The sequence below is a fragment of the Vicugna pacos genome, chromosome 4, assembly GCF_048564905.1.
Source record: "Vicugna pacos chromosome 4, VicPac4, whole genome shotgun sequence".
NCBI lineage: Eukaryota > Metazoa > Chordata > Mammalia > Artiodactyla > Camelidae > Vicugna > Vicugna pacos.
The window spans coordinates 72,615,727-72,640,767 of NC_132990.1; the positions used below are offsets into that span (position 1 = coordinate 72,615,727).

Below are 25,041 nucleotides of genomic sequence, written 5' to 3' on the forward strand. Positions count from 1 at the left end.
CACAGGAGATCTGTCTGTCCGACTCTCCGGCAGTGATGACCTTGGTAGATGGGCCAACGGAAGAGAGTGACAATCTCATCTGCGTGGCTTACCGGCACCAGTTCGATGTGGTGAACGAGAGCACGGGGGAGGCCTTCAGGCTGCACCATGTGGAGGCCAACAGGGTGAGTTGACAGATATGGGGGCCAGTGCGGACCAAGAAGACAAGGAGTTGGGTCTTATAAACTTTGTGATGCCGTAATGGGGATTTCTTTAAAACTGTGTACTATTTATCACATCAGTATCATGTGATATATACTATTTAGGCTGCACCACCTGAAGCTGCCCAAAGATTCAGTCTAATATAATATAACTACCCGTTGCCCTGTTCAGCTTTTCCAGGCCTCTCCCTGCCATTCCATCCTTCCCAACAAAAATGAAGAGTCAAAAGCTAAATGTAAATAACTGAGTAAATGAGAACATTTGTTTGGTAATTCATGCTGGAAGGGCCTTTGGGGAGTAAGGTTGCTCTCAGTGGCCCTGCAGACTCACAGCTCAGGGCCTGGATGGCAGGGGAGGATACAGCCCCCGTCTCCATCCCCTTAGAGGCCCACCAGGAAAGGAAGGCAATATGAAACACTATTAGGAGGGACAGAAAGAGCAGCTGAGGGTCTACACCACTTGGCCTGAGCTGCACCAAGGGCAGCCATGTCTCGGACTTGGACAGAATCTAGGGCCTACATGTAACAGCACCGAAGCACTGCGGAGGACCACGTGGGTTCTGAGCGCGAGCGCCCTGGAATGCCTGTCACTGAGCCGCTCCACGCTGCCAGGGCAGATCACAGAGGTCTTCAGCCGACTTGTCGCTGTGAAGCAGGGCAAGGCCTGATTAACACCTGAGCCACTTGAAATCTGCATAGCGTGGTGCCAGCACTCCCGCTTCCATACCAAAGATACGGCAGAATGAGGATGTTGTCCCCAAAGTGAATGTCCTTCCTGACAAGGAATGTAGTTCCCAACCTACAGGCTTCCCCCAGTTCTGCTCAGCTGGACCATAGAGACTGAGGAATTTAATTATGCTTTACGAGAAAAAAAAAATGCAACTTATATTTGGACAAACCCTACATAAATTTTCACTAAAATTGCTAATTTCTGTATTAAGAAGACTTAACACCTAATGAGAACAAGATTTTAAGAAACAGAAAAATCAGAAAAAGAAACATCTAAATATAATTAGGAGGCCTTCTTCAACTGTTATCAATCACAGCTCAGTCTGTCCTTTCGTGTGTGTGTGTGTGTGTGTGTGTGTGTGTGTGTACACAGACATATATACAAGTTTGGTGCCCAAACTTGTCTGCAATAGAAGTCATCTGGGGTGCTTCAAATGTTACCAGTGCCCATGCCCCACCCCCAGAGATTTCATTGGTCTTGGGTGCCGCATGGGCTTTGGAATTTTTAAATGATCCCCAGGTGATGCAGGCAAGCTTGGGAACCACTGGTACACATTGCTTCTTGATCCTGGCTGTAAGTGCCAAGAAAGCTTTAAAAACATCATTGCTCTGACCCCACCCCAGATCAGTTAAATCAGAATTCCTGGGTGAATGTTACTTGGGAGTCAATCTGTTTTAAGTCTTACCCTGATGCTACTATAGACCTCATAAAAGAAATCCATCCTGAAATTCTTTCTAACTTAAAGCTAAGAGGGCTCCCCTCCACCCCAACAGCTGGGAACCTACCATCTCTTCCAGCTGCCGACTTCTGAGGAAGAATCTGGCCTTTAAAAGTTCTTGCCCTGTCTCACTTTTCAAAACTCTCTGTATGACCATCCAAAAGAGGCAGGAAAATCATGGCCCAGCAGGTCTTCGCTCAGTGAATCCTGGCAACTAGTTTCCTAAGATTTAACTTGCTTTTTCTGGTGATTATTAACTTATATTTAACACCCTGATATTTCATTAGAGTGTTTGTGGATTTTTTCTCTCAAGATTCATGAAGTCCCAGGAAAAAAATGGGTTAAAAACAGTTTTCTTTGATGGTTTCTGTGTTTTATTTTTCTGAAAGCTGTGAAGAACAATCCTAAAAATTTCTGTCTTTTCTTCAATATGCTTTTTAAAACAAAGATACAAAGCTTTTCTCTAAGAGAAAATGTTAAAAAAAATTTTTGTCATTGTTGTTGTTATTAAGCCCTTGCCTGGATCTGAGTGGGTCAGTGTGCATATTCCCTCCAGTAAATCAGCAGCTGCTGAGGTTTTGCTGAGTGGGCAGAGGTGCTGAGACGGTGGCTCATCTTTGCAAGGAATTTACTGTCTGGTTAGGAAGATAAGCCCTAGAGAAATAAGGAAGGTAATGAACATGATTTCTAATAGCTGGTCAGCAGCGGTCTGCAGGAACAGGATTTCTTCCTAGCAAGACGTTCCTGCAGCACAGGCCCTGAGTGCAGTGGAGGCAGGAGAGAGAGGTTGACCCTCCTCGGTCCTTGGGGATTTAGTGCCGGTCAAGTTACCTTGCCGCCTGCCCACTCTGTGCACAGTGCCCTAGGGGTTATTGGTCTGGCCTAGTTTCCTGCCCACTGTCCTCCTCTCTTCTCAGCCAAGACCCCTCAATTCCCATTTCAGGTTTCAGCCCCCATCAGGGTCTCAGAGAGTCCCAGCTTGAGAGAAGAACTGTTTAAGAAGCACCAGAACAGCATCCTGAAATTCACCATCAAGTTCATTTTACCAACAGGCCTACTGTGACCTACTGCCCTGCTCCAACAGCCAGCACTGGCCTCTTCCCAAAACAGAGGCCTCCTCTGGAGGGAAGTGCAGACCTGGTAACGGGATCTGGGCCTCTGGTTTATTTGGGTCCCGGGCCTGTCCTGTCTGCCCAGAACCCAGGAGGTCTCAATTGGGGGCTCACTCTGAAATCATGTGGGGAGGCTGGACACTGACCCCACAGGGGCGACCTCTTTCACTTGTTACAAGTCTGTGTTTGTGTTCCAAATTTTCACAATCACCGTATGTTACTTCCACCATTTTTAAATGCCAATAAGATGAACTATTTATTTTTAATCAAGTGAAAAATAAAAAGCCAACGCCTATGTCCTACTCTAGACCTGCTATATCAGGGTCTCTAGGAGCGAGAACCCAGAAGACATATCTTTTTTTTTTTTTTTTTTTTTAGTAATTTCACTTGTAAGTATTTATTTCCAGATCTCTTTCTGTTACACTGATTGATTGATTGATTGATTTACTTTTTTTATGGAGTTATAGTCATTTTACAATGTTGTGTCAAATTCCAGTGTAGAGCACAGTTTTTCAGTTACACATGAACATACATATATTCATTGTCACATTTCTTTTTTGCTGTGAGCTACCACAAGATCTTATATATATTTCCCTGTGCTATACAGTATAATCTTGTTTATCTATTCTACATTTTGAAATCCCAGTCTGTCCCTTCTCACCCCCACCCCCTTGGCAACCACAAGTTTGTATTCTATGTCTATGAGTCTGTTTCTGTTTTGTATTTATGTCATTTTGTTTTGTTTTGTTTTTTTAAGATTCCACATATGAGCGATCTCATATGGTATTTTTCTTTCTCTTTCTGGCTTACTTCACTTAGAATGACATTCTCCAGGAACATCCATGTTGCTGCAAATGGCGTTGTCAGTTTTTATGGCTGAATAGTATTCCATTGTATAGATATACTACTTCTTCTTTATCCAGTCATCTTTTGATGGACATTTAGGCTGTTTCCATGTCTTGGCTATTGTAAATAGTGCTGCTATGAACACTGGGGTGCAGGTGCCTTTTTGAAGTAGGGTTCTTTCTGAATATATGCCTAGGAGCGGGATTACTGGGTCATATGGTAAGTCTATTCCTAGTCTTTTGAGGAATCTCTATACTGCTTTCACACTGGCTGCACCAAACTGCATTCCTACCAGCAGTGTAGCAGGGTTCCCTTTTCTCCACAGCCTCTCCTGCATTTTCATTTGTGGACTTTTAAATGATGGCCATTCTGACTGGTGTGAGGTGATACCTCACCATAGTTTTGATTTGCATTTATCTGATAATTAGTAATATTGAGCATTTTTTCATGTGCCTATTGATCATTTGTATTTCTTCCTTGGAAAATTGCTTGTTTAGGTCTTCTGCCCATTTTTGGATTGGGTTGTTTGTTTTTTTCTTATTAAGTCATGTGAGCTGCTTATATATTCTGGAGATCAAGCCTTTGTCAGTTTTATCTTGTGCAAAAATTTTCTCCCTTTCTATAGGTTGTCGTTTTGTTTTGTTTATGATTTCCTTTGCTGTGCAAATGCTTGTAAGTTTCATCAGGTTCCATTTGTTTATTTTTGCTTTTGTTTCTATTGCTTGGGTAGACTGCCCTAGGAGAACATTTTTGAGATGTATGTCAGATAATGTTTTGCCTATATTTTCTTCTAGGAGGTTTATTTTATCTTGTCTTATGTTTAAATCTTTGATCCATTTTGAGTTTATTTTTGTGTATGGTGTAAGGGAGTGTTCTAGCTTCATTGATTTATGTGCTGCTGTCCAGTTTTTCCCAACACCATTTGCTGAAGAGATTTTCTTTATTCCATTGTATATTCTTGCCCCCTTTGTTGAAGGTTAGTTGACCAAAAGTTTGTGGGTTCATTTCTGGGCTCTCTATTCTGTTCCATCAGTCTATATGTCTGTTTTTGTGCCAATACCATGCTGTTTTGATTACTGTTGCTCTATAGTATTATCTGAAGTCTGGAAGAGTTATTCCTCCAGCCTCTTTCTTTTTCTTCAGTAATGTTTTGGCAATTCTAGGTCTTTTGTGGTTCCATATACATTTTATTATGATTTGTTCTAGTTCTGTGAAATATGTCCTGGGTAATTTGATAGGGATTGCATTTAATCTGTAGATTGCCTAGGGCAGTATAACCATTTTAACAGTATTTATTCTTCCAATCCAGGAGCATGGGGTATCTTTCCATTTTTTAAAGTCTTCTTTAATTTCCTTAATCAGTGTTTTATAATTTTTCATGTATAAGTCTTTCACCTCCTTGGTTAGATTTATTCCTAGGTATTTTATTACTTTGGGTGCAATTTTAAAGGGGATTGTTTCTTTCTTTTTCTGTTGATTCATCATTAGTGTAAAGAAATGCAACTAATTTTTGAACGTTAATCTTGTAACCTGCTACCTTGCTGAATTCTTTGATCAGAAGACATATCTTTTAAAACCTCTCTAGCCGATTATCATGTCCTCACTTGGTCAAGAAACAGTGCTGCAGAGAATGACTCCTACCAGGCCCCTCACCTGGGAGAAGACATTTATATCAAAGCACGAACTGGATCTCACCTGCCAAGTGCTAGTGAAGGTCTGATAAAATGCAATGGAGGGGCTGAGGAGGAAGTGATTACGTCTAAGCTGTGGTCTCTGTCCCCAAATTTCGGCCTGTGGCTGGAGCTGCACCATGGCTGCCTTGCGGCCTGAAACTCTAAACACGGCTGTGCTTGTCCACCTGTTCGCACTGTCCTGGGCTAGCCCCCTGACAGACACACTGATGCCAACAACTTCCCTGGTGTCTGCTTCCACCATGCACGGACTGTGGTCTGGAAGGCCACCTGAAGTTCCTCTCCTCCTGTCACTGCCTCATTGCTCCCCTGCCCCCAAACACAGACACAGGCCTAGTCTCTAAACTGACAGGCTGTGCAGTTCATCTTTTTCACTGCTGTTACCCCTCCTATAATTATAAACACGGCCACCACTGAATGAGCTCTCCTGGGTACCAGGCCCTGGGCCAGAGCACTTCATACACATTATCTCAAAAACTCTTCCCAGCAACCTGTGGGGAAAGTGCTGTTCACTTCCCTGTTTCTGCAGAAAAGGAAACTGAAGCTCAGAAAGGAGGAATCACTTACTTACCCCAAACCACATAGCTAGTAAGTAGCAGAGGCAGGACTTGAACCTAGGCTGCCTGGCTCCGACAGGCCATGCCCTTAAAGCCAGCACCCTGCAGCATCCCCAGCCGCATCAAAGAGAGTGACTGGACAGCAGTTCCGGAATGCAGGGCTGGCGGGCAGCGCTTGGCCCCTCCCCTCAGGAAGTTCACAGTCTGGCAGAGCAGAGACAGTTACACCCACCAGGGCTCGAGGCCTCTGGCTGAGATAAATGTTATCTAACTGACAAGTATTGGGACACCTGAGGAGGAAGTGACCCTAAGTCAAAGTGCCAGGGACAGGAAAGTTCCCCTCAGGGGCCCAGAGGGGCTCAAGGGCTAGTCCCTCATGTGATGTACCCCATCGGTGCCAGTTCTGTAGCTAAATGAGGCCCCACTGACATTCATGGATCAGGTACAAAGTATCAGGCCCCACGTGAGGTGCTTACATAAATGACCTCATGGAATCCTTAGCCCATCGGGGTGGAGCTTCTTCTTATCTCCCGTGTTACAGATGAAGACACAGGTCCCAAGAGGTTAACCCACGGCCTAGGTGTACGTGCCTCTGAAGTGGCAGAGCTGGGATTTCATTTACTCAGACGTGCGTTCACCAAGTACAGACTCCGCTCCTGCCACGCACCAGGCCCTGATCTCTGTGCCGAGGTGGTGACACTGAGCAGGACAGCAAGGCCTCTGCTTCATGCAGCTGAGGTTCCAGCGGGGAGGAGGGCACCAGTAAACAAGCAAGTGAACGTCAGATGGCAGTATGCCCTGCAGAGGATTAAAACAGAGGGCTGCGATCTGTAGTGGGCAAGGAATTACTGGGATTTGACCCACAAGTCTTTCTGATCCCAGAATCAGCACTCTTGACCTCTGGGCCTCGGTGTCTCCCACCTGCACAGGCCCCCTCCCCCCAACTCTCGTTGATGGTATTTGCCCCATTATACCTTGTCTTATGTGCTTGTAAGCTTTTCTGACTTTTTCTGGAGGGGTGAGACCCTGCGCTTTCATTTCTGCTTGCTTAAGGGCACCGAGTACAACACCGGCTAATAACAGGTGGGCGAGGAACTTGCCAGAGACAAGGCAGAGGCCCTGGCTGAGGGTGGCCAGCAGGGGGTTCAGCACAGCCGTGGGACCTTTAGAGGAGAAGGCTGTGTTTGGGTGACAGCAGTGAGGAGGGCCAGCTGGGCAGAGGGCCTGCAGGGCGCCCAGTGCGGTGCTTGGCAGCACAGAGCCTGGAAGGGGCTGGAGAGATGAGCCAGGGGAGACAAGGGCATGCGCCACTGCCTGGGAGAGGGGTCCTAGCCGGGGCGCAGCAGGGGCACACAAAGGACCTCTGAGAGACACAGAAGAGGAGGCTACTGGACTTGGATGAGAAGGGCCACCCTGAGAATTTGAGGGTAGCTCTGAAAACAAAAAGAGGAAGTTTCAAGGGGAACTAGACTCATGCGACATAAAGACAATAACCTCCACTGAGTGCTGACTGTGGGGCAGGCCCTTTGCAGAAGTGTTTGCCTTGAATCAGGGCCCTCTCATGACATCTGGCAGAGCAAGGGTCATCGTTATACCTGCTCACGGATGAAGACCTGGGGCCAGAGGTTGCGCCATTTGCCACAGAGCACAGGCAGGGAGTGGTACAGGCAGGACTGCAACTCGAGTCTGTCTGGCCAGAGACGTGCTCCCGTCTGCTCCCCGACACTGCCTCCTGTGTTCTTGGTTGTGGAATCTCTCACATTTGAGAGAACAAAAGACTTAGGAATACGGACCAAGCTCTGAGGAGACTGTGTGCCTGAGGTTGTAGATTTAGAGATTTTGAGCAGAGTAAAATCTGAAGCTATGAAGGTGGGTATTTTTCTAAATGAGAGAAGAGCCAAGAAATGGAAGAATGATCAGAAGTGGGAGAGAGTGCAGGAGGGAGGGGACGTCCTGCATCAGAGGCTGCGGAGAACTGGACAGAGGGATGAACCGTGGCTGGAGGCCAGCAGAAACGGAGGCCCAGGAAGAAGAGCTTGCCCAGGCCCCAGAACTGGGGCTTCTGACACCCTCTGCATTGAGTCGTGCCTCCTCCCTTGCAGCAGAGGGGAGAGAAAAGAAGCGGGTCGTGGTGATCTTAAGAGTCAGAATGCACGTTTGAGGCAGGAGGAAGCATGGCTGAAGTGCCAGAGGATTAAGGTAGGAAAGAACCAGAGACACGGTTCAGATCCTGGCAGTGGCACCTACTAGCTGAGGGACTAGAGCATCTTCACCTCTGTGAGCCTCACTTTCCTCATCTGTAAAATGGGAGCAATACCTTCTACTTTCCAGGGTTGATGTGAGAGTGAAATGAAAAAGCTCTGTGAGCTGGAGCACGTGGTATGAATAGGAGGCATTTCAATAGAAAGAGTGGAGACATCAATCTACAGAGCTTCTCAAAGGGTATGAAGAGATAAGGGGAGGTGGGGAGGACCCCAGCGCTTTACTGAGTTTACAGAGAGCCATGACTTGAGAAAGTTTCTTCATAGCGTCAGTGTCCAGCCTGCCCACTACCATTGCCCGTTATCATTGCAGGTTAATTTCGTTGCAGCTATTGATGTGTACGAAGACGGAGAGGCCGGTCTGCTCCTGTGTTACAACTGTAAGTAAAGGATGTGTTTTTATCTTTATTTGCTAAAATAGACCTTTTTTTTTGCATACAATTAACAGGGACTTAACTCTAGATTCACCTGATGTATCGTTCCTATGTCTTTAACTGCACTCCAGTGAGCATCTCAAACTTGCATTCCTACCTGGCTCTCCCAATACGCCAGCCCTCCAGGTGGTACAAAAGCTGCTGCCTGGAGGTGTCTCAGGATGTGGGGGTGATCATGGTGGCTTCCATCTAGGGAGCCCTCATTGTGTGCCACGTGCTGTGGTCCACGTGCCCCGGTGGTTGTTCCACTTACTTCTCAGCTTCTGTTATACTGTCTGGAGTCTGGAGATAAGGCAGCTGAGGCTTGGAGTAGTGAGCTGCCTTTCTTAAGGTTGTGCAGCTGCAAACAGCAGGTTTGGGTCAGATGGCAGGGTGGGTTTCGGGCAGACCAGAGATACCAAAGAGGGTCTTTAAGGATTTTCAGCATTTCAGAAGCTAATATGAAACTACAATAGAAAGGATCTTTTTTAAGGCTAACAGGTAGTAATATGTTTTCCTGGGTGAGGCTGCCCAAATAAAATAATAAAAAAAATTTTTTCAGCCTAGAATTGTATTGGTTTAGGTTGGTGATGCTGGTTACATCACAGGGGGCAGATGTTTTACTTAGTTAATCTTTGATTAGTGAGTATGGTAATTTTCAGGAGAGAAAATTGTTTGATAAATATCCTCTTTTAAAATTCGAGACTTACGAGGAATACGTTAGGAGGAGGTAGTCACAAGGAAAGAACTTCAACTATAAATCACCCTTTTAGGATATTTTATCCACAGATCTATCTAAACCCTCCTTGATACAATACATCTTTAATAGCCCATTTGATGAGAAGGGCCACACATAAGGGGACAGGAACAGGCCACATGGCCGTGCCCCAGCATGGATCCTGCGGCCAGTACTCAGATGGCCAGGCCACTGCTGCTGCTGTCACCCCCTGTCCCAGGTTCACAGGGACAAGCAGAGCAGGAAGCACATGTGTGAAGTCACTTCTATATGATGTTAATCTCTTTAAAGTTTGGTCTTTTTACTTTATTGAAAAACCAATGAGAAAAACTTACGGCTTTAAAAATTGATGTAGATTTTTTTTCCTTCCAACTGTTTGAAAGAATGAGGGCAATTTTAGGTAGGAAAGAAGTTAAGGACAGAAAGAGAGCAGGTTTTTAGAATGTGATGGTGAATCCCAAAATGAAAAGGGAGCGTGGAAACAATGTGAACGACGAGCTCCCTACACGAATCTGAAGCTGATGGACAGTAGCAGGTAGTGCTCCTGCAGGCGGGCAGGCAGGCGGGAGCGGTCCAGCGCCAGGCCAGGTGCGGTTCCAGCGGCCTTTGTCTCCTGGAGCCCCTTGGGAAGCCCCTTCTCCCCTGACTCTGATCATTTCCTGGTTGGAGATTCTGGCTTCATCTCAGGGTTGGCATCAGCGTGGGTCTGGCCTTGGCGATCCTGGAGGTCCCCAGACCCACCTCAGTCTCCCCAAACCATGCCACTTCATCTGTTTCTTTGTGTCAGAAATGTGGCTTTCAGTTTCCATCTCCTGCCTCCTCCCAGCAGGTTGGCAGATACCTGGGAACAACCCCAGGAGAACCAGTTGGTTTTCCCCAGCTACCCAGGTCACTTCTGTGACTCTTCCCACACACAGTGCACACTCGCTTGCTTGTTTTGGTCCATGTTCTTGTCTTGGTCACAGACGCCTGTATGGTAAAGGCCTTTCTGACCAGATGCTGTAAAATGATTTCATTCCCTGAAAATTTGAAACTGATTTTTATAAGTCTGCTCCTTTCTATTAAAAAGCAAAACAACATTTAAAAATAGCCCAGAATTTTCTGTAGAGAAATTTTTATCTCAGATAAGTTAAAGAGCTTTCTACATGCAGAAAGGGACTTTTCTTCAGAGAAATTTGTTTTAAAATTAGAAATATTATCTGTACACTATTCTCCACCAGCTGGATGGGAAAGGTCAAAGGAGGGAGGGTCAGGGACTTTGAGCCACTTTCTGTGCAGTGACTTTCTTAGAATCCTGCCCCCGCGTCAGCCCCGTTCAGGTGGCCCTTTTAAACCACAAGAACGGCCTTTTCTGTGCCAGCCCTGTGCTGGGCTCCAGGCTCTGGAGACACAAGAGTGAACAGGGATGTAGTGAGCTCACATTTCTGGGCGAGCCAGGCATGGGCGCCAGCTCATGGAGTGTGAACGGCCTTCACAGCTCTGGGGTTTGAGAAAAACACTTCAATTACTTTTCTGAATCAGTTCAGTCCAATTTGGAGGTCCCTCCCCGCAGGTGCAGAGACCACCAGCGTTACTTACTGGGAGGGAGAGCCCTCTGCTCCCCTGGAAAGTGGGGAAGGGGCCTCTGAGCTGCAGGCTGGTCGCCTCCTCCAGGCTCAGGTGGCAGCTCCACTCTGAGGCAGGCTGAGGCTGGGTCTGGCCTCCCCAGACACGATACAGCCACCTGACCCATCCAGGATGCTCCGTGCTCAGGGTCCCTGGTCTCCTCCAGCCCAACCCCCTCAAACCCTCCAGCAGTTTGCTCTCCCCTGGTGGGGGCTGGGGTGGGACCGGGCAGTGCAGAGGGGATGTGTGTGAGGGACCTGAGCCTTTAGAAACACAAGGCTGCTGTGTCCTCCCTGAGTCATTCATTCATTCAGCAGGTATTTACCAGGCATCTCCCACACCTAAAGTTTTCAGCAGTGAATAAAATACATACAAATCCAGCCATGGGGGAGTTCACATTTGAAAGAGAGCAGGTAGCCAATTAACAAGACAAATAAGAAAGGTAGTATGTGAAATGGTGGTGAGTGCTGAGGAGAAATAGTGCAGGGAAGCAGGGACAAGGGGCTGGATCAGGCAGCAGCGGGGACTGCCTGTCACCCTTTACAGCAAGTGGGAAAGGAGGACCTTGCTGGAAGAGGAGAGCAGAGAGAAGACCCAGAGGGTGTCCCAGAGCGGGACCAGAAGATACCAGGGCGGGTATTCCAGGCAGGGGCAAGAGCAGGTGTAAAGACCTTGAGGAGGGAACATTCCAGGGTGTTCCAGGTGACCCCAAGATGACCCCTGATCACAGCAGAGTGAGTGAGGGTGAGAGTGGATGAAAATGACAGCAGCAGAGAGGACCAGACTCAGGCAGGCCTGTGGGCAAAAGGCCTCTGCATTGCACTCTGGTGATCAAAGGTGACAGGATCTGACTTAGGTGTGGGAGGACCACCTGGCCGCTGTGTGCAGACTGAACTGAAGTGGGGAAGGGCTGGGAGACTGTGCTCAGCTGATGAAGATGATGTGGCTTGGACCAGAATGACAGTAGTGGAGGTCCAGATCCTAGAGGTACTTTACATGTGAGAACCAAGATGACTGGTCTAGGAGGGGACGAGGAAAGGGCAGAAGCAGCTGGAAGACTGGAAAATATCATTTCCTGAGACGAGGGAACCTTTAAGAAGAGCAAGTTTGGGGGGAAATTTCAAGAATTCAGTTATGACATGTCCACACCTCCAAGATATCCCAGTGGAGACAGTGATGATCACTTGGTTTGAGGCGGGAGCTAGAGATACTCACTGCGGGTGGTGAGCATATGAGTGATGTTATCTAAGGGGGTTGCCAGCCCGGAAGTGGGGAGAGAGCCAGGAGGAACCAGCAAAGGAGACGGGAGCGGCCGGAGAGAGGAAAGCAGGCAGTGCTGAAGAGGCGAGTGACCCGCTGTGCCATTTGCCTCAGATAGAGAGAGATGGGTCTGAGGATGTGCTTGGGTTCACAAGGTCCTTAGGAAAGCTTGACAAGGGCAGCTGTGTTTGGCGAAGCAGTGGGGGCAGAAGCCTGACTGCACGAGTCAGGAGAGAGTGGGAAAGAGGAAGTAGAGACGGGAGTCCAGACAAGTCTTTCAGAGAATTTTGCTTTAAGGGAAAAAGAGTGAGGAAGGGTGTAACAGCTGGAGGGGAAGAGAGGTCCCAGGATTTTGTTTTCTAAAACAAAATGTGTAAGGCAGTAGGAAAAGCTCCGATGGGGAAGGGGAAACAGGCGGTGCAGTACAGAGAGACCTGTCACAGCAAGTCCCTGAGGGGCCAAAGCCGTGGGCCAGAGTGGGAAGAGGGTGAGCTGCCCCTCAGAGCATCCAGGAGGCGGTGCATGGGGACCGGGGGTGCAGGCTGGGAGATCCAGGTGTCCCTCCTGAGCGTTTGTTTTCTCAGGGAGCAAGGTCTTCAGCTGCAAGTGAGAATGCTTTTCCTCCCCTAGTGAATCCAGTGTAGCAAAAACGGAACAATACCGACCCTGGTTAGTTTTCTTTCCCAGTAACCCTCTCTGTTAGATCAACAATGATAAGACAGTATAAAGTGACTGCTTAACCAGGCACAGAGGTCACAGCAAAGGAGTCCCTAAGCCCTGATGGGGCAGGAGCTTTAGAGGTGGCCTCCTGTCGCTGCGGCCACCCCCAGCCTGGCCCCTCATCGCAGGCCTTGGCAGCAGCTCTGGCCCCACAACCTCTCCCCTCTCACACAGGGGCTGCACCTTTCAATTCCAACACTAGGAATGGGGAAGCTGCTTCATGGGTGTGACATTGGTTATTAGGATGATGAAAATGTTACAAAATCAGATTGTGATGATGCTGTACGACTCTATAAACATACCACAAGTCATTGAATTGAATGCTTAAAATGGATGAATTTTATGGTATATAAACTATATCTCAGTAAAACTGTTTTTAAAAAATAATTTAAAAATAAAATTGGCTAAAATATGATGGGCTTCTGGAATAAAAGGAGCCTTTGTCTCTGCATCACTTTCTCACACTAAGTGGGTCTGAACTACCAGGACTTGTGTTTGGAGCTCAGAGCAGGCCAGGAACAGGGTAACCGAATGAACGTGGCCTTAATCTAGTGCTGGCTCCGGTTCACCGAGGAGATACAGGCATATGGCTTCAAGTTTCATAATAAAATACTGGGCTGGGGGAGTGTACCGCTCCCAGCACACAGGACCTGCTGAGTGAGGCTCAGAGTGTGACCCTCCTTGTAGGAGGGCTTCCTCCATCCTAGGGCTGCAAACAGGAGCCCCTTCTTCCCTGTAGTCAAGCCCACTCCATTCTCCCCATGGGGGACTTGTGAAACTTTGCACCTCTTTGCCTCAATTTTCTCATCTGTAAAATGAGCGTAATAAGAGCATCCACTTCATCAGGCTGTACAGATTAAACGGGAGACTGTTTTAAAGCTCAGTGCCTGGCACACAGTAAATTCTCCAAAAATGGCAGCTATGATGATTCGTTACAGTAATATTAATCTGGCTCAGGCTGCCTCCTGACCCTGAGAATCTGGCATTGTGGCAATATTCACACTGGCTTTTGTAAAGAACGAGCACATAGGATGCTATTCTTGTTACCTGTTTCTCATTTATCTAATGACGGTGACCTGAGTGTCGTCTCTAACAAAAATGAGTTGCTGTTGTTTCCTTGCAGACAGTTGCATCTATAAAAAGGTTTGCCCGTTTAATGGTGGCTCTTTTTTGGTTCAACCCTCTGCGTCAGATTTCCAGTTCTGTTGGAACCAGGCTCCCTATGCGATCGGTAAGGACACCCTTTGTCATCATGCTCTTCCCCCGAATAGATGCATCTGAACTGTCAATCCTATGTGAGCAGACTCGCAGGCTTACTGCTAACTTGCCATGAATGATGTGAGTGCAGTGAGTATTCAGAGTCTTCTTGTTTTTCATTTTGTTCCCCTTTGGGGACTTTTGTCCTCTGCTGCTTCTCCCAGTTCTCAGTGCCTGAGCATGGAAGCATTTGAGAGTAATTAAATACCAATTTTCAGTACTTGGGTATCTTTCAGTACCCTTTCATTTCTAGGCCTTGCTTTCCTTTTTCTAAAATTTGAGAGCAAGATCTCCAGCCTTGAAACACTGACTGACTTGGGAAAGAAGCACAATGCATTCAGCATCCTTCTTATATATTTTGAAGCTTGAAAGTCTAGAATCACAGAAACCCAGGTGCTTCACCTGCCACTGAAAACGTCAGGACGTGAGTCGTAGTGCTTCCTTTCTGTGGTACGAGATCCACAGCTGGGCATCTTCCCCACAAGTCAGATCAGAGCCAAGAATGTTAGTACTGTTTCCTCAAAGTAAAAGCATGTGTTGATAGGTAAACATAGTTTTGAGAGAGAGCAGAGGAAAGGATCCAGATACTGGGAGGACCAGTCTAGCTTTGATGCAGATTAGATATAGTTTAAAAAAAAAAAAAGGAGGGAAGTGTTGGAAACGGCTCTCAGGTCTGAGCAATGTTGGAGGCCTGCTTGAGAGATCAAGGCTAGAGGTGTGGGTGTGCTAGGAAGAGCCCTGGGTTGAAGCCAAGAGAGTGATGAGTCCGCCAAGGAGAGAATGCAGAGGGAACGGGCCAGCATGAAGGAGAGAGAGTGTGGAGTGACCAGCAAGAAAGACAAGGGGGGATCACAGGGCAACCGGGTCAGCTGTGGTACCTGGAAGTCAGTGTGTCATAAAAAGATCTCAAGAGGGGCCGGCTTTTAATAAATAATTCAGCAAACCCATTGAACCCAAGGGACACTATGAGGGACAGTGAGGAAAAGGATGCAGCCCTTGCCCAGACACAGGAGGCTCATAGGAGAGGGTGACTCGGCCCCAGGGATGGAGGAATGAGTAAAGGCCAGGCTTCCAGGCAAAAAGCAAAAGGAGAGGGCATGTCAAGCTGCAGCCTGGACGATGCAGGGAAGGTCTCCAGGGCCTGGGCCGAGCAGCCCCAGAAGATGGGGTGGGGGATCCCAGCAAGAGAAGAGTGCAGGGAGAAGTCAATACAGTGCACCCCTCCTGAGCGGAAGTCTGGTGACCAAGGGAGGCTCTCTTAGAAATGGGGGGCGTGCCCCCATGCAGGAAGGAAGAGGCAGCCAGAGGAAGGGAGGGATGGGAACTGCAGGAGAGGCGAGGGGTGTGTGAGAGGGTCAGGGCACCTCCAAGGCCACAAGCCCGGGCTGGGAGTTGACCCTTCATTGCCTTGCAGTCTGTGCGTTCCCGTACCTCCTGGCCTTCACCCCTGACTCCATGGAGATCCGCCTGGTGGTGAATGGGAACCTGGTCCACACAGCCGTTGTGCCTCAGCTGCAGCTCGTGGCCTCCAGGGTGAGTAGAGCTGGGATTTTATTTCTGTCTGAGGGGCTTTGGGCACCCCCAGCACCCAGAGGTTTTGGGGAGGCCCAACACCCTCATCAGGGGAGGCTGACGGTGACACCACCACGTGGGTATCGACACACCAGCGTGAGATGAGAAAGCGGAAAACAGACTTGTTGTTTGGATTTTCCTGTGCAGAACCCTTGGGCTTCAAAACACCCCTCCTTGGTGTCAGGAGGGTCCTTGGTGCTGGTGGCAGTTGGGGAGCACTCAGCTGAAAAGAGAGATCCCCTGTCAGAGTCCAGGTCACTGCCACCCTGAAGGATAGTCCATCTAAAAAAGCAAGAGTTTGCAATATCGCTTTCTTCCTTGGCCGCTTTCGGTCCTCAGTTTGAATTTGTGTCCATGAATATGACTGGCTAATTCACGTCTAGTAACAGAGTGTGAGCAAAACCGAGGGATGGAGGAACGAAGCTGACTTCCAAGGTGTCTTCTATTGCTGGTGAAAAGTCCAGCAGGGCTTATTCTGTCCCCTCCCCTCGGTCAGCCCCACACAGTCTCCCAGTCCCCTGCCAGTCTGGCCGGTGCCCCTGCCGCGCTGGGGCACTTTCTCCATCCTGACGTGCGTCACATTTGGTAGTGGGCGACTGTGGACTTTCCCCACTGCGCTGACCGTTCTGTGACAGCGGGGGTTGAGCCGTCTTATCCACTAACACAGCGTCAGTGGGGTGCTGGTAAGCGTTCAATTCAACCAGCAGCCCTCTGGAAGGTGGGTGTGTGTGTACACATATATACGTATGTACATTGTTTATAAATTATACTGATATAAAAATGTAAATAGCTTACAATTTACAAGTAATAATAAAATATACAATGCTTTTATCTTATAGCCCATTTAGCCAGTTGGCTCTCACAAAATGCTTTTAATTTTTGCTGAACTGCTTTATCTCTAGCCAGCCTAGGGTTGCAGTTCAGCCTTGATTTTACAGTTGGAGTGACAGCTCAAGCCATTCATTCTTTTTCCAGGTTTGTTGTCATTAAATCTGAAATGTGATCTGTTAAACTATTTTTCACCCTTGTACAAATCATAGTCATTAAACCAAAACTTCTTTCAATCTCAGCACTAGATGCAACACACTTTTAATCTTCATCTTCATGATTAACATTCTCTCCATCACTTTAAGTCTAGACAGTCAACAAAACAACAAATCAAGCTCTGATTTGCAGCATTTGCCGATTTTTCGTGGTGTAAATAGTCCCACTGTGACTGAGCTCAGGCTTCCTGGTGACACCACGGAACACAGAGTTGGGGAGCAACACTCAGGAGCCCCTCTTACACAGTATCCCCACCATTCAGACACTGTTCATGGAAATCACAAGAGCAGAGATAACAGTGAATGTAGTAAAGTAACTAGGAATGGTTGAATTTTGATATTTAGTACCTTTGTTTTTAATATAATTTGAGTTTAATAACGGCTGTGTTTTGCAGCCGGCTTGCAAAACACCTGTAGCTCGGTGCTCCTGCTTCAGCACCAGCCGCTCCAGCACGCGCTGCCGCTGCCCCAAAGCCAGCACGTCCTGGGTGTGCTTAAGTATTTGCACATATGAGTGAGTGAAGGACCCATTTCCCCCCAGTGAAATGGACTGGACCGAATCCCAAACCCTTTCCAGCTCTAGCCCCCAGGTGCCTGAGATCCCTGCGAAGTGTGTTGTGTTTGTGTTTTGCAGGTGTGTGGGAAACTGACTCTTTCGTTTTGTGTAGCAACAAATAGATAAGAAGGGGAGGTACAGAATAGTCGGGAGAGGTCCACGCCTGTGCTAGAAGCCGCCTCCCCAAGCCGGTTGCTGCACCGCAGGCCCCGAGGATGTCGCAGCTGAGCGGGAGGGACAGTTGGAGGCTTTGCAATGATGACTGAAGCCCGTGGGCACCAGGCTTGTAACCCAGGCAGCTCAGTAATGCTTTTCCTCTTTCTTTCTAGTCGGATATATACTTCACAGCAACCGCATCTGTGAATGAGGTCTCGTCTGGAGGCAGCTCTAAGGGAGCCAGTGCCCACAATTCTCCTCAGACACCCCCGGGCCGAGATACTCCAGTGTTTCCTTCTTCCCCGGGGGAAGGTGAAGTCCAATTTTTACTGTCTTATTGGTAGATAATTTTGATCCATTCTGATTTCTCTAGTTAATTGTCAAATATTGACAGGTGATAACTGCCTAAGGAAGTCACTATTTGAAGCCATAAAAAAATTTGCAGTCTGGTTGCATCCTTAAGAAACCTTATGATAAAAAAAAAATTTTAATAAAAAGAAACCTTGTGAAATCCATTCCCCAACAAAACAATCCCATTTTGAAAACAACTGTTTCAGTGGGGAGAAGGGAGTCAGGGGCTGGAGAGATTCTGACTTATCACGGCAAGTTATTTTTCCTTCAGGGATGTTAGTGATCTAGTGGATTTTTACAACTAGAAGGATACAGTCATAAAACCCACACATTACTCAGCACATGCAGCTTTCACTCTGTCAGGCCTTTGCTGTGGTTACTGCCTTGCGCTTCTCCTGACTTCTCACCACATGAGTCATCTTCGTGGCTCATTCTTAGGAGAGCGCGGAGCCCCCAAGCAGGACAGCTGTGCTTTTCTTGTCGACTTCTTCCTCCTGTGCACAAGCAGCCAGGAGTGGGCGCATTTTATCCCATTTACACAATGCCCTGAGAAAACCGGGTCCCCTTAGAAAATCGAGCCGTGGGCACCATCACTTTTTTGCCCCAACGAGACCTGGGAGGTCAGCCTGCGACATCAAGACTTCCTTTATGCTAATTACGTTGAGAAACCAGAAATTACCGTCGTGTAAATAACATGAACTTTTCTTGAAGTTCTGATGTTCTTTTCAAAATCTTATTTCAGGTGAAATTCCGTCCAAAAATCTGTACAAGATTCCACTTAGAAACCTTGTGGGCAGAAGCATCGAGCGACCCCTGAAATCCCCCTTGGTCTCCAAGGTCATCACCCCGCCCACTTCCATCGGCATTGGCATTGCTGCCATTCCTGTCACTCACTCCTTGTCCCTGTCCCGCATGGAGATCAAAGAAATCGCAAGCAGGACCCGCAGGGAGCTGCTGGGTAATGGCTCTCGATTCTTGTGTTTTCACTGTTTGTAAGGATACCTGCTTGTTTCTTCCTTCAGATGCTAATTATCCTCAAAAACAATGGGCTCAAAAAGAAACTTGCCCTTTCATAAGGGATTTATAAACAAATCATAGCACACCTACACCAAGAAATACTACGCAGTCTACCCACCGATAGTGGTGTGTCAAGCTATATTTACTGGCGTGGAAAGTGCCCAAACCATGTTAAGGGGGGAAAGGGCAGTTTGTAAGCCAGTATGTCTAGTCTGATATGATTTTTTTGTTAATATAAGTATCTATATATGTATGATTTCCTAGAAAAGTGTCTAGGAGGGTTTATACCATTGCAATTCTCAGATAACATTTTATATTTGTACATCCCAAAGTCTAAATTCACATGGGGTGGAGTCTTTTGCATTTGGTTTTTTTGCGTATTTGTAGTACAGTTCAGTTACGCCTCCCAAAGGCCCTGGACAGTGGGGCAAGTCTACAGGGCGGTAGAGGTGAAAGGTCTTTGCTGTGCCCTTATCTGTCAATTTACAGCTAGGAGACCAGAACAGAGTGGCATAAAGCACCAGGATAATTGCGAAAAGGCTGGACTGTTTTAAGATTTTTGTTTGGAACTGTGAAAACAAAAGGAGAAAAAATGGAAGTATTATGTCAAACCAGTAAGAACTGGTTTGAAATCTTGCATCAGGATCTACATGGCATAAAACGGCAAGGACAGTCGGCCTTGTCACATGCCTGCTCTGCAGTAATGTTTCCTGACCAACTGGAGAAGGGGATTCGGGCCACCAGACTGGGCAGGCCTTGACACTGGCAAAGTTAGTTTGTGTTAGAAGTTGGTGCCTTCCACTGTGCTTTTAAAACAAGTACTGCCATTTTTAACCTGCTATTCCCTATGAAAGCTTGATCTGCCAACTACTGTTTTGCAAACCACTGTGCTTTTCAGAAATCGAACCTCTGAGTTGGAGGATTACAGTTTCCAGTGGTAGGACTCTAGATTTTCTCCCCTTCATTAGACTCTCTTGAGTCTTTTTTTTTTTTTTTGCAATACATATATTCATTCTAATCAGAAAAAAAGAACTACCAACAAGACAAGAAAACCAATTAAATTTTTAAGAATATAGACTTTATCGTCATTCTTCCTGCCTTGATCCCAACAATGCCCCAGTACTCCACCAAGAGAAAAAGGGCATTTTCCATCCCTGTGGCAGTCCTGTGATAATGACCCTCTGACCTATGATTCTCCCCTGCAATCCAGGCCTCTCCGATGAAGGTGGGCCCAGGTCAGAAGGAGCCCCAAAGCCCAAATCAAAAGCCCGGAAGCGGTTGGAAGAAAACCAAGGAGGCCCCAAGCCAGAGACAGTGAGATCAACTAGCAGCGACAGGTAAAGGGAGAAGCAGCCCCAGCAGCCCCACTCAGGGTGGTGGCCCCTGAAGTCACAGGATGGCCACCAGGCCCTTTCTGCTGGATGACAATATCATGGGTCAGCATCCAGCTCCTGAGGGTCCTCAGAGAGCACAGCCTGAGGGCGGGGCCCAGACAAACGGGCAACCTCACTGGCAATCCAACAAGTACGCAGTAAGATACTTTGTTTTTGTTCACCAGACTGACAGGGTCTTTTTAAGACAAAAATGCTCAGTAAGAGTGGCAGGAAATAGGCACTCTCCAGTACTTCTGGTGGATATAAGAAAAGCATTACCTTGTGTCCATGAATATTTGTTGAATCCCACTGATTTATCCCCTAAGGTTCTCTGTTCCCCTGAAGCAACAGCTTCCGTGCTCCTGTGTGGAGAGTAAGGAGGCACATATCCAGGCTCCATTAATTCACCCAGTGCACATTCTTGGAGCACCTGGCACTGAGCTAGGGATGCGGCGCTGAACTTCATGGGGCTCACAGGCCGGGAGGCAAGGCCAACAAGGACATCGCAGGAAGTACAGCAGTCCAGGGTGGCAGGTGATGCAGAGGAATGAGGGTGCCATCACCTGGGGCAGGGGGATCTCAAACATCAGGAAAGGCCGAGGCAAGTCTCACAAATCAAGTAAGCATTAGCCTGGCTGAGGAAGAGGCAGCTCTCACTCATGCCTTAATCAGATACCCTTTTGAGCCCCTATTGTGTGACCAGGCCCCTGCCTTCATGGAGTTTACATTCCAGTGTGGAGAAACAGACAATAAATCTGTAAACAGATAAACAAATTCTATCACTTCCATTAGTGACGGGTGCTGCAAGGAAATTCAAAAGAAGGTAAGTGATGGGGGTGGAGCAGATACAAGGTCTACTTGATGAGGGGGGTATCAAGGAAGCCTCTTTGAGGAAACAGCACTGAGCTGAGCTTTGAATGAGAAGGGGCCAGGGGACAGACCCTCCACAGCAGGAATAGCAGGCCCTGGGGAGAGAGAGGGAGGGAGGGAGAGTGGGTCAGCTTCAGCACAGAGAAGGATGAGAGGTCACGAGCAGCGGCCAGAGTTTGGGCTGGGGGCTTTTGCAGGCTACGTGAGTACTTGCTGAATGAATGAATTCCCTGAATTTGGTCAAATTGGTTTTGCAGCTATCAAGAGAGCCAGCGCCTGAGTGCAGGAGGAAACAGAGAGGGCGGGGTGGGCTGGGAGGAGGCTGGAGGGGTCAGCGGGGCCAGTCCTGGGGCCCATAGGCTTGTGGTCAGGAGTTTCAGCCTCGTCCTCAGGCCATGGGGAGCCATGGGAAGGTTTTAGGCTGAGTGACATTTTCCAGCTTTACCTCACAAAGACCTATGTGTCACCAACCGGCCTTTAAAACCCACAACATCCAATGAGGTAGGGCTTCCTGCCGGCAGAACCTAAGTTGTGTTGGGGTGGAGGTGACTCCTACACCTCCCCACCTCTCCCCTGTAATGGCGGGGTGAAGAGACAGGCTCCTGAGTTTAGAGGAGCTGGAAACAAAGCAGCCAGCTCCGAGGTGCACCCCAGGATCCGTTCACAGTGACTTTTCTCCTCTAGGATTACGTCAAGCTCCTTGGAAAGTCCTTCCACTTCTGAAGCCAATCCTGAGGGGCTTTACCAGTCAGCAAGCTCCGAGCAGGACCCTGGGGCAGAGCGAGAAGGCAGCCCCATGTGGGGCAGCAGCCCCTTCCAGCTCCCAGCTTACTTGGATGAAGACATCATTGACTTGAAGTAAACAGAGTCCCAATGAGTTTGCCATCTTTCACTTTCTTATGGAGGTTTATACTCTTTAGCCAGTTCTGACATCATTTCTCAACAAAATGTGGCTTTTAGCCTGTCCGTGATCTCTTGAACCAAACCTTCTGCACACTTGACCAGTTTGGGTCACCCTCCAATGCCCAGTGCCATCTTTCTTGACCTTTGTTTCTTTCTGTTCAGAAACCATCAGTCCCCTTGTAATAAAGGTGGTAGATTTCATTGAGGTTTTAGATTGAAACTTTGAATAAATCAAAAATGTTCATTCTTATTTACTGCACCCTTCTCTTATATTTTATATACTTAGATGGAGAAATTATTTTTTCATTACAGTTTTGATTTGTCACATGATGTGTTTTCTTTTATAAAGAAAAGCCATTGCTTTGAAAATTTATGATAAATAAGTTTTCTTTCTGCACCGTTGGCCCCTGTTACTGTTTCAGTTCACTGTGATTGGGACCAGCTGTGTTCCTGCCTACAGACTTGAGAACAGCTGCATTTTTAGGTCTTAGAAGCTCCTGCTGTTTTCTTCGTATGTCTCATGAAAAATAATAAGGTATAGGAGCCTGTTTTATTTGTTTGTTTGTTTTATTGTTACTGTGAAATCATATAACCAAAAAAGTTACTCTTTGTCATCAAAATCATTCTCAAATTCCCTCCTCTTGTTCGGGTCCCCTTTGCTCTTTCACATGAACCAGATGATTATACTTTCCCTGATCATGTATCTGCCTTCCATTGCTCCCTGCTCAGAGTGAGAAGAAAATGAGGGTGTGGCCAAGTGCAAATGAAACAGTGAGATGTCTGCCCCCGGCCAGCGGAGAGGAAAGGAGGAAAACCTAGTTTCACTGACATTGTGAAATTTTTAATCTGTGCAAAGACGATAATTTACCTTTGGCTTTAGTCTGACAGATTCTGTTTTATTATATCTCGTCTTGCCTATATTACCCATCAAAAGAAACTTGAGATCATTTACCCCGTGAAAGTGGCTCTGAGGAGTTCTTCTGCAGGTCCGATCCCTAAGCGCAGAGACCTGTGCTTGACATCACCCTGATCTGACAGATTTTACAGAAGTTTGGACCCTACCTCCTTGGCCTTGTACACTATGGAGAGAGCTCTTCTTTTTGCCTATTGCACAAACAATCCAACAGGATGAATCCAAGCTGAAGGCTGCCTGGTCCCCTTCAGCAGAAGGCAAGAGGTGATAGTATTGACAGTGCTTTTTAGGTATGGCCAGGCGGGGTGTCTATAACCAAAGGAGTCTTCAAGTTTTTGCAGCTGACCTCACGTTCAGCGTTCGCATTATTCTGTGTTTTGTTACGTCCTTTTCAGATGTAGGGGAAAACACAAGATCAACAACATGCTGTATCTGGACCTCACCAAAAGTTTGTGAATTTGGTTTTATTATTCTTTTCAAATGAGGAAACTGAGGCTCAGAAAGGGGCAGTGATTTGAACCTGTGAGTTCTCTGACCTCAGAGCTGGTCTCTGTCCCCTGTCTACCTTACAGACCCAGGCTGAGTGCCTTGTATCAGTTGGATCTGGCTGGTGTTTTTCATGGTAAAATAATTTGTAAGCTTCATGAGCTTGTATGTGTGTGTTTCCTGTCATCTTTTTTTTTTTTCTCTGAAGTTTCTTGACTTTCAGTCTGGAACAGAAAAACCAAGGGCTATTTAGACCATTCTTCCAAAGAGATTGGCAGCATCACAGCCACCTCACAATTTGCCAAGGGTCACAGATCTGAGGAGTGAACATAGAAAGGATTTTTGATCCTACTAAACAGATTGAGGGTGTTTAGCATTTAAAGGCAGGGCGGGAGGCTGCTCTGGCAGCAATATCTGCTTACAAAGGCCAAGAAGTGAATATTACAAACTCAGGGGAGGGAGATGACCAGCTGGAGAGCAGGAGCAGGTTTGTAGGGGTCCCTGGCTCAGAGGGCTGGCTGGCGTTACCTGGGCTCATGGGATCATCCTGTCTACACAAGCCTCTGCATACCCCACAGGCTGAACTGCAAAGTCAACTGTCTAATGCAGCAGTTTGCCCTTGGCGTCTGAGGTGTCCATCCCCTCAGCAAACACCAAGTGTCCACTGTCTGGAGGAGGAGATCATGTCCATTGGGGGAGGGAGAGAAGTAAACAGGTGATCACAAGCAGTGATAAGAATTTATGACTGGAGCACAAGATGCTGAGGAATCACGGAGGGGTGGTTGCCTAAGTCTTAAAAGATAGTACAATCAGGTGACTGCACTAGGTCAAACGACCATTGTAATCATACCTGATAGCATTTGAGCACTTTTGCATGTGTTTGGTCTTTTTACATTGCCCCTACCCAAAACCCTCCTGCAAGACAGATACTGTCATCCCCACTTACAGATGAGGAAACAGAGGCCCAAAGAGGGCTTAGAAGCCAAGCTTCTTTTACTTTCCTAGCCCTGGTTCTTGCCAGAATTACACAGCACTCCACCGCTGCTGCCTGCACCCAGAGAGCATACCAATGGCGAGAGGCTGCAGAGCCCTGAGTTCATCATCCTCATCTCCTGCAATGACTTGGGTGCACACACGTAGAGAGGTTGGCTATTAACATCTATAGGGAAGTCAAAGTTGGGAGGTGTTAAGAATATTCCAGAGTCAGGATTACCTGTGAAGTGAGTGGAATTTAACAGGGAGCGTGGGGATCACCATTTAAGCCCAGATCAGTCACACATATGCGGCGTGGGGGACCTCGCCCAACACAGGTCCCCAGCACCCGGAGGTCCTTGTCGTCGTCGGCTCCGAGGCTGTCAGCAATCTGGGGGTTCCGAGACGTGAGAAGCAGGGCCGGGCCAGGTTCGGCATCGGCATCCGAGAGGAGAACGGCCCAGGACCGTTGTTTGGAGACCTTCCTCCCTGCGGTTCTCAGTGGGTAGAGCTGCCTAGACCCCAGGGCAGCAGTTAATACCGGGAAGGAACCACAGACCCGACCGAGGATGACAGCTGCAGCTGCCCAGAGTGGGAGCGGGAATTCCTGGGCTCGGCCCACGTGCTGCGCCTTCACTGGTCGACGCTGGATGGAGAGGCGGCCCCAGGCGCAAGTGCAATCTCCGCCCTCCAACCTCACTGGCAGACAAGTTTGAGGCAGTT

At 47.6% G+C, this 25,041-nt stretch overlaps 1 protein-coding gene across 5 annotated transcripts in view; it reads left to right on the top strand.

Annotated features, from left to right (window-relative positions):
- The window catches only part of GARNL3 (GTPase activating Rap/RanGAP domain like 3), a 138,826-nt gene extending 116,629 nt beyond the window's left edge, over window positions 1-22,197 (top strand). For all 5 annotated transcript variants that reach the window (XM_072960138.1, XM_072960140.1, XM_072960141.1 and 2 more), the window contains 8 exons: window positions 6-164; window positions 8,429-8,495; window positions 13,973-14,080; window positions 15,521-15,639; window positions 17,607-17,745; window positions 18,527-18,742; window positions 20,012-20,138; window positions 21,729-22,197. In XM_072960138.1, the coding sequence (XP_072816239.1) occupies window positions 6-164; window positions 8,429-8,495; window positions 13,973-14,080; window positions 15,521-15,639; window positions 17,607-17,745; window positions 18,527-18,742; window positions 20,012-20,138; window positions 21,729-21,906 (1,113 nt within the window). In that variant the 3' untranslated portion in view covers window positions 21,907-22,197. The remainder of the gene's footprint in view (window positions 1-5; window positions 165-8,428; window positions 8,496-13,972; window positions 14,081-15,520; window positions 15,640-17,606; window positions 17,746-18,526; window positions 18,743-20,011; window positions 20,139-21,728) is intronic.
- The last annotated feature ends 2,844 nt before the right edge of the window (window positions 22,198-25,041 follow it).